This window comes from Aulonocara stuartgranti, assembly GCF_965226115.1.
Source record: "Aulonocara stuartgranti genome assembly, chromosome: 22".
NCBI lineage: Eukaryota > Metazoa > Chordata > Actinopteri > Cichliformes > Cichlidae > Aulonocara > Aulonocara stuartgranti.
In genome coordinates, this window is record NC_138957.1 from 20852592 (window position 1) to 20865287 (window position 12696).

Genomic DNA, 12696 nt, shown 5'->3' on the forward strand with positions numbered 1-12696 from the left:
TTTTGGAGTGCGTTCAACAGAACATTTGTTTCATAGGCTAACATGAAAAAGTGACATAAAATAACAATTTTGACTCGTAAAATAATGTCGTGTACATAAAGAAGTTTTCAGTTTTCACTAATATAAACTCCGCTTTTTAAAAAGTCGCAGAAATCAAGCTAATCTAAAAGAATGCCATCTTGGGTCATCTGCTCCTTTGGCTAAACATGCCGTTCCCTCCTGCCCAGTTCATTTTATTTGAAACAGCCAATCCACCTTTCAAAACGGATCTGAACCTTCATTGTGCCAAACACAGACACAAATTACTGTTAATGTAGAACTGATCTGCTGGGGACAGTAAAAGAAGTCATTTGAAACCAGGGTACCCTGGCTGGCTGCGCTGTGGACCGTTGGCTGCCAGGTTTCTCTGGCCAACAGCCCTCACTCTAGCCCTGGCTCTAATCTGTATTCAGCTGTATATAAAAGCTACACACAGCACAAGAGACTGCACAAACTCAACCAGGGCAAAACTAAACAGCCACTTGTTTGCACACATGAGAATTTGCACATGCACAAAGCTCACACATTGGATTTCCGTCCCGACCCGAGGCTGTTTAAATGCTCATAAAACGCTTATGTCATCATGAGAAATAGAAGGTGACTGAGCAATCTGAGAGAAATATTGTTTTCATTGGCCGCCAGGCTCCTTTCTGATATGTTCCACATTGTTGCTGTCATCTATAAAACGGCGAGATACAAATCAGGTCGAATACTGCTGAAGCTCTCGGAGAACCAGTGATATCAACGGAAACAATAAGTAGTGCATAAGTGTCACAGTAAACAGTTTTATAGAGCAAAGGAGGCCAAACCACAGTTAAACTGCAGAATACAAAGGTTTTTGTGATTGTAAATCATCTTCTTTGTTGTACTTATCACCATAAACAGCAACATGTGAAAGACCAGGATCCAGGAGAAATTAAATTAGGAGTCTGTGACAAACCATACTCTGTGTGTGCGTCGATAAAGTACTGAGCAAATGTTGCTATTTTGTAACCTGTATTTGCACATTTTTTCCTATAAAGAAATTGGCTATCCACATCCCTCAATAAACATGTTTTGACTGGGTTGAGTGTGCTTGTGTTTATGTCTGTTTACTTGTTTGCTAATAATCACTCTTAGAAAGTAAGCTCTGGTTCTACGTGACAGTGTGCAGGAAGAAACCTGTGGCCTATCACTCATCACTCAAACTCTGCACATACTTTACATGCTCAGTATGCTCATTTACAGTTTCATAAATACATTCGGGAGTATGATAGAACAGCTTTACATTCTTTCATATAGAAAAAATAAAAACTAAATCACATCATATTCTCTCATGCTATAACATTGCTGTTGCACTCATTTCTCCCTCTGAAACATATCTCATGTTTCTTTAACGGCCTTCTGAAAAATCAAGTCCGTTCTTATTGGTCGGCAGGCAATCAGACAATGAAATGAATGAACAGTGCTTGAATTCAGTAATGCAGCAACAGAAATCAGCGTATGATTCTAAATGGCACAAACTATGTCATTGCACCACATCACACCATTTATTTTTCATGCTTACACAAAGAATCAGCAATTCTGAGTTCCCCCTTCAGCAATATGAGAGCACTGTGTGACCAGAAACAACAACAATTCACTGGATCTTCAGCTCTTCTGACTTTTATGTTCAGTTGTGCCAGAAAAAATAAATAAATAAAAAACACATGTGGCATCATCATGGTCAAGACTTTTTGAGGCAGCTGCTCCTTGTTTGTGGGCATGCTAAGCTGGCATTTTTGCAAATGTGTTGCAAACAAGGGTTTAAAAATAAAAATAAAAAAAAAGCCCGGTCAGCCAACTAAGCATTTTAGACTGTTCAGGTGCAGCTTGCAATTTTGCAGAGCTTTAACATCCCTAAAGAAAAAAAAAGTCAACTCCAAACAAACAACACAGCATCTTACACTTAACACCCTAGCATACAGTACTGCTACTGTACATTCACATACACATGTGCGTGTTCACTTACCAATGACAGGTGGCTCATCCATGGTAATGCCCTGAGATTTAAGGTGCTTGCGGATGCAAGCCAGCCGCTGCACATTGGGGCCCCAGCGCCGGCCCAGCATGTGGACTCTCTGCACCTGTGTAACAAAACGCATCTCCTCGCTCAGCTTACACTCTGGTCGCCAGTCTGGTGGTGGCGCCACACGGCACATGCCAGCCACTTCAGCCTGTTCCCTCACCGCATCCAAGTACACCAGGGGGTCCTGAAACTCCCTTGGAGCCGGCCGGAAAATGGGGACTTCACCCAGGGCTGCCCAGCCCTCCGGCTTACTCCGGTGGCGCTCCCACTCCTTCTCTTGCTCGCGTTCCTTCTGACGCGTCAGCTCTTTCTCACGCTCCCACTCCTTGTCACGGTCAACAGCCCGCAATGCTGCCGGTTTGAGCTGTCCAGGGCTGTTGGTGGAAGTAAGAGGAGAAGAGGTGGAGGAGGACACAGAGGTTTGTTGGGGGTCTGAGGTAGTGCTGACGTGACTGGGGTTCGGTGAGTGATTCTGGCCTAATGAGGGGGAGGAGGCACTCCGACCATGGGACCTGCTCTGCTGCTGCTGTGCTTGTCGTATCAACATCAGCTTGCCAGCCGATGCCCGCTTAGGTCGCTGGTTCACCGGCTCCGCGTTGGCTGCTGGTGTAGAAGGAGGCAGGGTTTGTTGAGGAGGGAGAGTAGAAGATGGAGGTGGGGTAACAGGTTGAGTTTGTTTAGGAGAAGGGGGTGTTTCTGATTCGTGTCCATTAGAAATTGGAGTGGTAGACGAGGTGTTTTGCGTGGTAGCTTTCTCTTGATTGGCCACCTTCTTGCTGCTGCTGCGGGTCTCCAAAGGAGTGGATTGGAGCTTGGCCTTCTTGGCCTCAGTGCCATGCGTTTTGGCTTTGTGCTCAACCACCCCCGTCCCCACCGAGTTGAGCAGCACCTCCAGACGCCGCTTGGAGTTCCGCAGTCCTTCTCGACCATGGCACTCCCCCTGGCCCTGCTGGCACAGTTTCTGTGCATCCTCCTTGGCCAGGGTGTTGTGCCGCTGCCCATTTAGCCTGCCGTTGGGACGGCCGCCGGCAGCCACATTGTGCAGCCCATTGGATAGTAGCACCTGTTTGCGGGTTTTTGCATTGCTGTGGTGGGCTGGTGCCGCTGCTTTTCCTGAGTTGGCCAGCCCATTGCTGGCTGCTGGCTGGCTGTGCTGATTGTGATTGTTCGCTGACGATGGTGCCGAGGCGGCGCTGTTGTGTTTGTTGCTGCTGCTGAGTTTGGTTTTCTTGCCCAGTTCTTTCTGTTTGGCTTTGGTGTAGGTGACGTGGCCCTTGGACACGGTGGCTGTGTACTTCTTCACAGTTTTGGAGGGCAGTCGGAAGTCGCGGCTCTTTTTGGCACCATTGACGGCTTGTGCCGAGCCCGCCCGTGTCAGCCCGTTTACTTTAGAAACCTGAGATGCACAGAAGAAGCAGGGAGAGACAATTGAGACATGTTAGATGTCATAGAGTGACCAATCTTACAACAATCATGTGACTACAGTACGTCTGTTTTAGAAAAAGGACTCATTGTAAGAAACAACAGTGGGTGGCATGCTGACCGAGTTTAAACAGAACAGAACTGCTGTTGTCAGGTCAGATTCCTTTCATTGTTAAAAACACTATTACAGCTAACATAGTATAAATGATTTTCCCAAAACGCACACACACGCACACACAGAGAGAGAGAGAGAGAGAGAAAATAAAATTATCAGAATGTACAAGCCAACACATGCAGGGGCGTGGGCGCACCCACACTCCATGCTATGAAGAGGCCAAACATTCAGATGCTAGCTGTGCAGTAAAACATTTGGCTGGTCAGACCAAAGCTATTTGCGGAAACCGTCGCTATTCATTAGGGAGCCAATCAACTGTCTAGATTACTATACTTTTAAAATCTGCTGCACTTTTGTAGACTGCTCTCAGCACAACGACTGAGATTCAGCAAAGGATATGTGCAAACCAAAACCAAAGCCACTACATCCTGAGATAAACAACAGTTTAGAGCGAGTAGAGAGCGAGAGAGAGAGAGAGAGATGGCAGACATGAAATGGAAAGCAGGGATGGCTCCTTGATTTCTGCTAGCAGATGGCTGGACAGTATGAGGTAGAAGGTGGGGTCACTGGGATGGAATAAAATCCCATCAGGACGTATAAAAATAGCCTTTTATTTGGCTATCGCTTTTTTAAAAATGCCAGACTTCATTTTTTGGGGTAAAAAGGTGTTTTAATGGACATGATGGAGAAGTATGGAGAAGCAAGTGAGTGTATATTGAGCCCATGTGTGTTTAAGTCTTTAAACCACCAGCTGTAGATCTGAGGTTTGGTACAGTGGTGTCTAGTTCCACCGCTAGCATACTGGGATGCAGCTGTGGGAAGAAACATGGCCACCCTCTCCCTCAGTTCAAAGAGCTCTACAGCTGCCTCAGCACACGTTAAACTGTGTTGTTTTTTTTGTCTATTTTCCCATTAGAGCGTGGCTCTTTCTGATGTGCCCATTATTTGTCCAGCTTTCACTCACATTTCTCTTCATAGCTTTATTTCCTGCCTGTCTCTTTTTCCCCTCCCCCCAAAGGTATTTCATCTCTATACATATTTCAGAACATTATCCCCTCTCATCCCACCTTAAAAGCTGCTAGAGGTGTCTGTGGAGTAAAACATCCCTTGCACTCTAGGCCAAAGTATAAACACTTTATTTTAGTACCAATACCAATATCTATTGGCAAAAAGCTAATATCTGTCAGGGCTCTACTTTTACCTTCTTTTTGGTTAGCCTACACATGAGAATGATAAGAAATCTTAAGATCTTAAGAGTTAAAGATCCCTGTTTGCTTGTATGAAATGGTAAAGTGGGGATCACGGCTCTGTAGTTATACCAGTGAAAGCTCCTTCAAATACAAGCCAACATGATTTTATTGTATGTCTTTTTTCTCATGTTTCAAAGTCATGCATTCAAAGCACGGCTAGGCAGATTTGTACACAACACATGAGAGCCCTGCTTTTCATTAGAAAACATGAAAAACAAAATGCGTCTGTATTTTATTGCTGTCATTCTGCTGCGTCTGTCTGTTTGGACTAGCTGGAGGTGGACCACATGAACAAGGCGGGAGGGAGGATGGGAGAGGATGGAGTTATCAATCACAGCCAGGGCGCCACAGGAGGGAGGTGACAGCCGGTCCATTGACAGGTTCGCCTTTGAAGGGCTCTCGTGTCACGTGTGTGTGTGTGTGTGTGTGTGTGTGTGTGTGGATTGTATTGTGTTTGCCTCAGGTGGTGGGGGGCCGACACAAAGACCAGGCCATTAAAAGATAAGGGGGAACTGAAACCTAACCCTGCCTCCGTCAATCACTCCCCCCGTCTCCCTACATACACAAACGCTTCTTCTCACAATGGAGGGAAAAGAACGCCAAAAATAAAACAGGGGGACAAGGCAGAGGGAGGAGTAAATGCAGATTGAGTAGAAATAGGAGCAGATAAAGTAAGTCTGCCGGCTAAAACGCTGTTTTCATGAGATAAACAGTGACAAAAAAAAAAAAAAAAAAACTCCTACGACTCCAAAACTTGACTACTAAAAAGAATATATCCACAGATAAGAAAAGTTTCAGGCAACAGGTTATTTAGGGCAACAACGATGTCTAAACAGCTGTCTGTCATAAAGCTGCAGGATAAATATGGGAAGTATTTGTCATATCTAATCAGCAACTTTTGCTGACAATGTGAGAGACAACAAAACTGTCATGACACCTTCCTGCCACAAGAGGGCTCAGAGGACCGCCTCGCTTAAAAAGGGTGGGGGGGGGGCTCTCAGCAGGTCTCCCTCACTTTTTATTTGGTGTGGTGGAAAAGGAGGAAGGCAAGAGTGATGATGAGGTAGAATATGAAAGAAAGAAAGGTTCACTTCTAATAGCGACTGGCAGCGAGAAATGAAAAGAACGACGAACAGAATAAGAGAGACAATAAAGAGCCAAAAGGAAAAAAAATAGAGCACACAGAGGCAGGAGGCAGGCAGCCGGAGACTGTTCATTTGCACGTGAGCGGGAAGGAGAGGGAGGGGGAAAGGAGGTGGGTCTAGATGACATCATGTGTTGCTATAGCCCAGCTGAGGCCTGCCAGGAAGATTTTTAACACACAATATCTGCAGGAGCAGGCCCTGAGAAGGCGGGGGTGGGGTGGGAGATAGACAGCGAGAGGAGGCCAGCCAGAGGATAGAATAAGACAGCAGAAAGTTTAACCCTTTCAAAGCTTTGCTGACTCACAAAAGAAAGGAAAAGAAAGAGACGCAGGGGAAGGCAGAAAATCCGGCCCTACATGCAAGATTATTGTGTTTGACAGGCACAGAATTATTTACTTACTTTTTTGTAAATTGGTGTGTTCTAGTAAGTCCATAAAAATGTGTGTGTGTGCATTTTGATCATACAGAGATTTGGTCATCTTGTGTGTTTTCTGATGTTTATGGCTGCTCAAAATAAAGACAGTGCTGAATGTCTGATACGCAGCGTACAAACGTATCCATCAAATGTTCCTGTGATGCAATGACAACTGGTGGGTTAAATCCTATTCTGAACTCTAAACGGTCTCCTTTGCTGGAGTGATTTATGATGCAACCACCAGAACACCTTAAAAGTGAGGCATGAATCTGATTTAAGTCTTCAATTTCCTGTCACTTGCAAAGCAACGCAATCCAGGCAGGTCAGGCTGATTTTTAAGCAGTTGAAGAAAGGTCACAATAGCCCAGCACCAACAACGTACACAGTTTACTAACCGGCTCATAGGAGCTTGCTTGAAAGGATGCCCGGATTAATGCAACACGGGCATTTGAATAAATAGTGGAGGAATGACCATATTCAGTATTCAGAATTGCAAATTGCATTCATCAAACTCTATGCCCTACCCAAGTTTATTATCCATGCTGCACAGTGTGGCTTGCAGTAGTTGGTGCCTTCAGGGAGGTTAATTGAAGACTGCGGAGAAACTCTTCTTCCAAACAATGGAGTCAGTCCTGCTGCTTTTTTTTTTTTTTATTAAAATGGATCAAATCATGTTGTTTTTTTTAAACTGTGTATACAAGCTGCTATTAAATTAGTGAGAATGACCATGAATTGAATTATGATCATGTTTTACCCCTTTTTTTTTTAGATTAAATACACACAACCAAAGAGTTTGTTTTACTGCTACAAAAATCACTTGACCTTTTCTATGGCTTAGCCTGAACTGTCACCGTTGGTAATGTGTCTAAATTTGTGTGTCTTTTGAACACACATGGTTAACACACAACTTGTTCATGATAATTGGAGGGAGAGCGAAAAAGAAAAAACAAAACTAATCCTTCCAAATGATTGGAGCCATGTTGTCAAGGGCAAAATCAGTCTGTCTGACACAGGAGAAGAGAGAGAGTGAAGCATGAAAATTGGTAAAAAAAAAAGAAAGAAAGAAAAAAGAAGACAGTGAGGATTGCTGAATGAGAGAACATGAGGAAAACCAAAACACACCGTGCGATAGAAGCAAAAGAATAACACTGGGTGCCAGCAGTGTGCGAAACGGAGCGAGGGAGAGAGTAGAGGAAGAACAGCAGAACAAAGGCCGGTGGGTAAGTGAGGCTGAAGTTTGTCTTGGCAGGCAGTCACTCTAATTGAAATTCCTTGTTGGGTTTGCTGGACAATTCCAGCCACTTTAAAAACCTGAAGCACATGTCTGTGTTTACACCAGCAGCAGTGCGGTGGAACAACGAGAAAACACCACCGCGAAATAAAGGCTGGCATTTCAAATATGGCGGGTTAAAGACGAAGCAGGAGCGAAAAAGGAAAGCCGATTGAATGCGGAGCCTCAGCAGTCACCTGCCTTTAATTAGCCAGCGTGGCCAGAGGAATGACACTTATCAAGCTGAAGACATCTCCAGCCTCCCCTTTTCCTGTTTTTCCCTCTTTCACTTTGTGGGGTTCCTTGAAACCTGCTAAGTGCCATGGAGAGGCAGGCAGGATTTCACAGCCCCTAGCCAGCACTACTAAATATAGCTGCAGTCGCAGCAGGCCAAAACACAATCATTACTCTCCCAGACACAATGGATGGAGGAGAAGGGAGGCAAAGAGAGAAGAAGAGAGGAGCAGAGGAGGAATTAAAAGTGTTAAAAATAATAAGATCTGTAAGAAAAGAGCAAAGTAGGAAGGAGGTAATGTAAAGAAAGCACTGCAAATACACCACAATACATCAGAAGGTAGGCAAGCACGACACAGGAGCAGTTAGGAGAAACCACAGAGAGGAAGATTTAAAAAAGATGGAAGATGGGTAAATAAAAATGGGAATCTCTGGAACTGTTTTCACTCCATCTCCTTTCAGCCTATCACAGCTCTGACACGATACTGAGAGACCAGCGCTGGGCACTTCTGGCCACACACTACCTGCTTGCGCAGGTCCTCTGAAGTTCTCCTCAGTGGCAGCCCGTTGGCTGAACCTCTACTGTTGGCCATGGCCTGCAGCTCCCTTGCGTGCTCCCGCGCCTCTGCCCGCTCGCTGCGTTCTCTCAGGAGGGGCGGAGGTGGAGGTGGAGGGGGTGGCAGCGGCGGGGCAGGCGCATCCCTGCCGTGAGCGCCGCCCTTGGGCCTCGGACTCTCCCTGGTCCCCGCTTTACTGTGGCTGTGAAAAACTGGAAGAAGGGGCAAAGATGAAACACGAGGATCAGGTGTTTTGCTTTTGCAATTCTTAATAATAAAAAAAATAAATTAAAAAAAAAAATTGCTGCCTGCCAACATCTATGTTTTCGTATGCCTCAAAGAAAATCAGAGCGAGAGAGGAGAGAAGAAACAGTTCTGTGCTTTCCAGATTCTGGAGTAGAAGTTTCTAGTCTGCGGAAGCCAAAAGCAAACAAACAAATTAAATAATTAAGCTACTGCAGAGACTGGAAAGTTCCAAAAGTACATACTTCATATATATATATATATATATATATATATATATATATATATATATATATATATATATATATATATATATGTATAGGACATATAGTATGCTTTTCAGCCTAGCATCTGCCTGTGCCAAAAAGCAGAATGGGTTTTACCCATTTGGGACTAAACCACAACGACCACATAGAAAACTCTACACAAACATTTGAGGTGACAGGCTTTTGGCAAACATATACGCCCCAATCAGTGAAATATGCATGATTTAAGGTGGGCATGAAAACGTCTTTGTGCTACGTGTCAATGAATCTGTTCAAAATAGACTTCGACTACATAAACCACCCCCGAGATGATGCTAAGCGAGCCCAACAGGAGAGCGGCAATTAACATACATTGAATGGCTCTCTCTTCAGCTTTTATGAGGCTCAATTTTAAAGTTTTACAGAGTCTTAAAATCAGCTGCAGCGCGAACACGCACACAGCACAGTATGCGTTTATTCTGAAAGGTGCGTCATTGTTAGTTGGTAGGTGGATGTCATGTTTTTTTGTTTATTTTAGCAGCAGTGCGTGTTGATGTGTGCAAGCGTGTGAATGCTTGCTGCATTGAACGTGTGGTTCGATGAAAAATGGGAGAAATTCTGACATTTTGAGAAGTGAGCTAAGCAAGAAACGGAGCCCAATAAAAGCTGTTTAATTTAGCTATGTCAACATGGCACATGGCCCAGAGAGAGAGGAGACAGAAATGAAGGGATGGCGCCCTGATGAATGGCCTACAATCTCAGGCCTTTCCTGTCTCTACCTCCCAGAATAAAACCTCTCTCTGCGTCGCCATTTCTATTTTCCCATTTCCCTCACCCCCGCCTCCCATTGAGCCCATATAACTGTCCTCCTGCTGGAGATTGGCCCAAGCTGCATATTAAAGTGTCACGTTTGACACAAATCTTAATACCACAAAATGTACCGAGGTGTGAGCGTGTGTTTTTTTCCTCCACGAGCTTAAACACTCTTAACCAAAGCAGCGACCAGGTCGTCGTTGACTGCGTGCTCACACCTACTTGTGTACACTAAATGCCCGTTGCAGTGTCTTTAACCCCCCTCTCCCCCCTCATCTAGAGCGTCCCCTTGCAAAGTATATCTACCGATTTACCCCTTATCTATTTATTTAGCATATCACAGTGAAGGCGCCGAGGTGCTTTGCAAACAGTGTTTGTATATGAGATAAGAATAAGCTGTCCTCCTGCACAGAACAAGCCTGGGTTTGTTCAAACAGGTTACACTACCCCACCGTGCGTGCTACTTATACACATGCGTAGCATACACACTATATTTTATGTTTAAAACTGCAGCTACAGATGGTTTTTAAAAGGATGAGGGGGAAGTACGCGTAGATAGGAGAACGCCAGGGGCCGGCACTGCTCGGGAGCAAGTGACATAAAGGCAGCGAGAGTTGAACGTTTAGCAAATCAACGAACCTCTCCCTCCCGCTTTCTTTTAATCCTACCAGTGTCTCCCGTAGTCTCTCTCCTCTTTCACATTCCACTTGAGAGGATGACCGGGTTGGGAGGGGGGGGGATGAGCAAAGTGTTCACCTTTCAAATCCTTTCTGGCGGTAATTTTACAGACTTAGAAGGGAGTGAAAGTCAGGGATGGAGGAAATGTGAAACTAGATACAAAGCCCTTTATGGGGGGATTTTATATCTGAAAACTATATGAGACTAATGGTTTGTAGGGGAAAAATAAAATAAATAAAAGGACGAGATTGATGTGAAAAAGAATGGGGGTCAGAACATACGTTACAAACCAAATAAATAAAGTAACAGGGACAGTAGAAATATTCTGGATTCTTTTAAATCTGCTCTGCTGTGCTGCAAGTCTATTTATAACCAGACTGCTGAAATTGTGTCATGCTTCGTTTCAGTTTGCTAAAACCCAAATTTAACTCCTATTGGAAAAAACATATAAGAAAGCCACTTGTTAATTTGCAGATTTCTATGTAACATTTCTGCAGCGTTTTGCACAACTCTGTATGTGTATTCATCCAAATGTCTATTTGCCCCAAGGGGCATGCTGTAACTGTGCTGCGTATGTGTATCAAGGGCCCTGGCCAGCTGTTGCAGTGTGTGCATAAACACCTTGTTAGGGCTTAGTAAGCTAAGTGTTAATTGGGGTGGAAAGAGTTGATGCGCCGCTCCACTATCCCCATGTGACTGTGCCTCCCCCTCCTCCTCCTCTGCAGTTCAAAACAGCAGTGCTTAGGAAATCGCTCACATGTGCACATGGGCACATGGGCAGAGGGACGCACACAAACATACTCTGACATGAACTGTAAAAATCAGGCTCTTTGTCGCGCGACTCATTCTGTGCTCCTACATTAACTCGATGCTTTTCCATGGTTTCCATTTCTCCGTACATATTAAACCCATCCCTGGAGTGCCCCATCTTTTCCTCCTCTTCCCTCAGTTACATCTCGTAGCACCACTTTTATTTTTCTGCGTTCTCTCCTCCATTAACTCCTCTCACCGGGGTCTCCGAGGCACGTTACACCGACAGAAAACATTCCCCCTTCGTTCAGCGTGTGAAGACGGGAGATGCGCTTTTGGTAATAGAAAAAAAAAAAAAAAAATACACGACGTGCTTCGTTCCGAACTCTGACGCCGTCCTTACCGTGCCCATTAAGCGGCTGCCTGGCGGGAAGCTTGCCCTTGCGGGGTGTCGAGTGGCAGGAGGAAGAAGCCGAGGCTTGGCTGCTGCTTCCCGCAGAGAGTACGCCACCTCCATTCCTCACCTGCTCCTCCTCCTCTTCGTCGTCTTCCTCCAGGTCCTCCTCCTCCTGGGAGCTTCCGAAGTAGGCCATATTGCTGGGCAAGGCAGAAGAACCTGAGTGCAGAGGGGAGGTGGTTAGTAGGGGGAGGAGCAAGGAAATAATTACAACTTAAAAATAATTAAAAAAAAAAAAAAGAACACCTCTCAACTGGAAGTTTAGTCTATTGCCAGTCTGCTGTCCTACTTCACCACAATACGCATTAGGGAGCCCCAAGTGCATTTTAATCTCAGACGTCATAAAGGGAATCAACATCAGCACGTAAGTGGTGAAATATTATAGCAAAAATAGAAGTCGCTCAGGGGTTTAAGAATAATGGGGCTTTTCATCTGTTATTATCCCAGTTGGTGGCTTATTGATGCTTTGTAAACTGCTCTGCACACAGCAGTGCCATTGTTGCCGACAGTCAAGTGGAGAAATGCACAAACACAATTAAGGAAATGTATAGCACAATGTCAGAATGATGACAGAACGACAGGATATATGCATATATCATATATACCCCGCTCCCCCCAGTACGTTCCCAATAGTTCATTAGATATTGTACCATCAGCTTCATTTATAGAACTGTCATTGTCAGTGGGTTAGCTGACCATTGTCTTGTAAACTTCTCACTGGGCCAAAGAGTTTGACAACAGCCGCTGTGGTTCTAGCAATATCAGTAGCAATGCAGTAGCAATGCAATGCACTGTCACGCGGTGCTAAGGGAGAGGGAGAGAGATGACTAGCAACTATTTTATAGATAGCTGGAAGCGCTGCAAGTACGCAACAAGCCGTCTTTCCACAGAGGCTCTTGATGGTGACAGTTTTATTGAGAAATATATAATGTACATATCTAACTCTGGTTTCTAAAGTAACTCTTCCACAAAGCGCTGCTCCCTCGCTCTCTCTCTAGCTGCTGAACTAATCCCAA

The 12696-nt window shown here is 44.8% G+C and overlaps 1 protein-coding gene across 7 annotated transcripts in view; it reads right to left on the reverse strand.

Annotated features, from left to right (window-relative positions):
* Positions 1–12696, reverse strand: part of jarid2b (jumonji and AT-rich interaction domain containing 2b) — a 109593-nt gene that overhangs the window by 12266 nt on the left and 84631 nt on the right. For all 7 annotated transcript variants that reach the window (XM_082522711.1, XM_082522708.1, XM_082522710.1 and 4 more), the window contains exons 5-7: positions 11627–11839; positions 8462–8706; positions 2030–3482 (exon numbers count right to left, since the gene is read on the reverse strand). In XM_082522711.1, the coding sequence (XP_082378837.1) occupies positions 2030–3482; positions 8462–8706; positions 11627–11839 (1911 nt within the window). The remainder of the gene's footprint in view (positions 1–2029; positions 3483–8461; positions 8707–11626; positions 11840–12696) is intronic.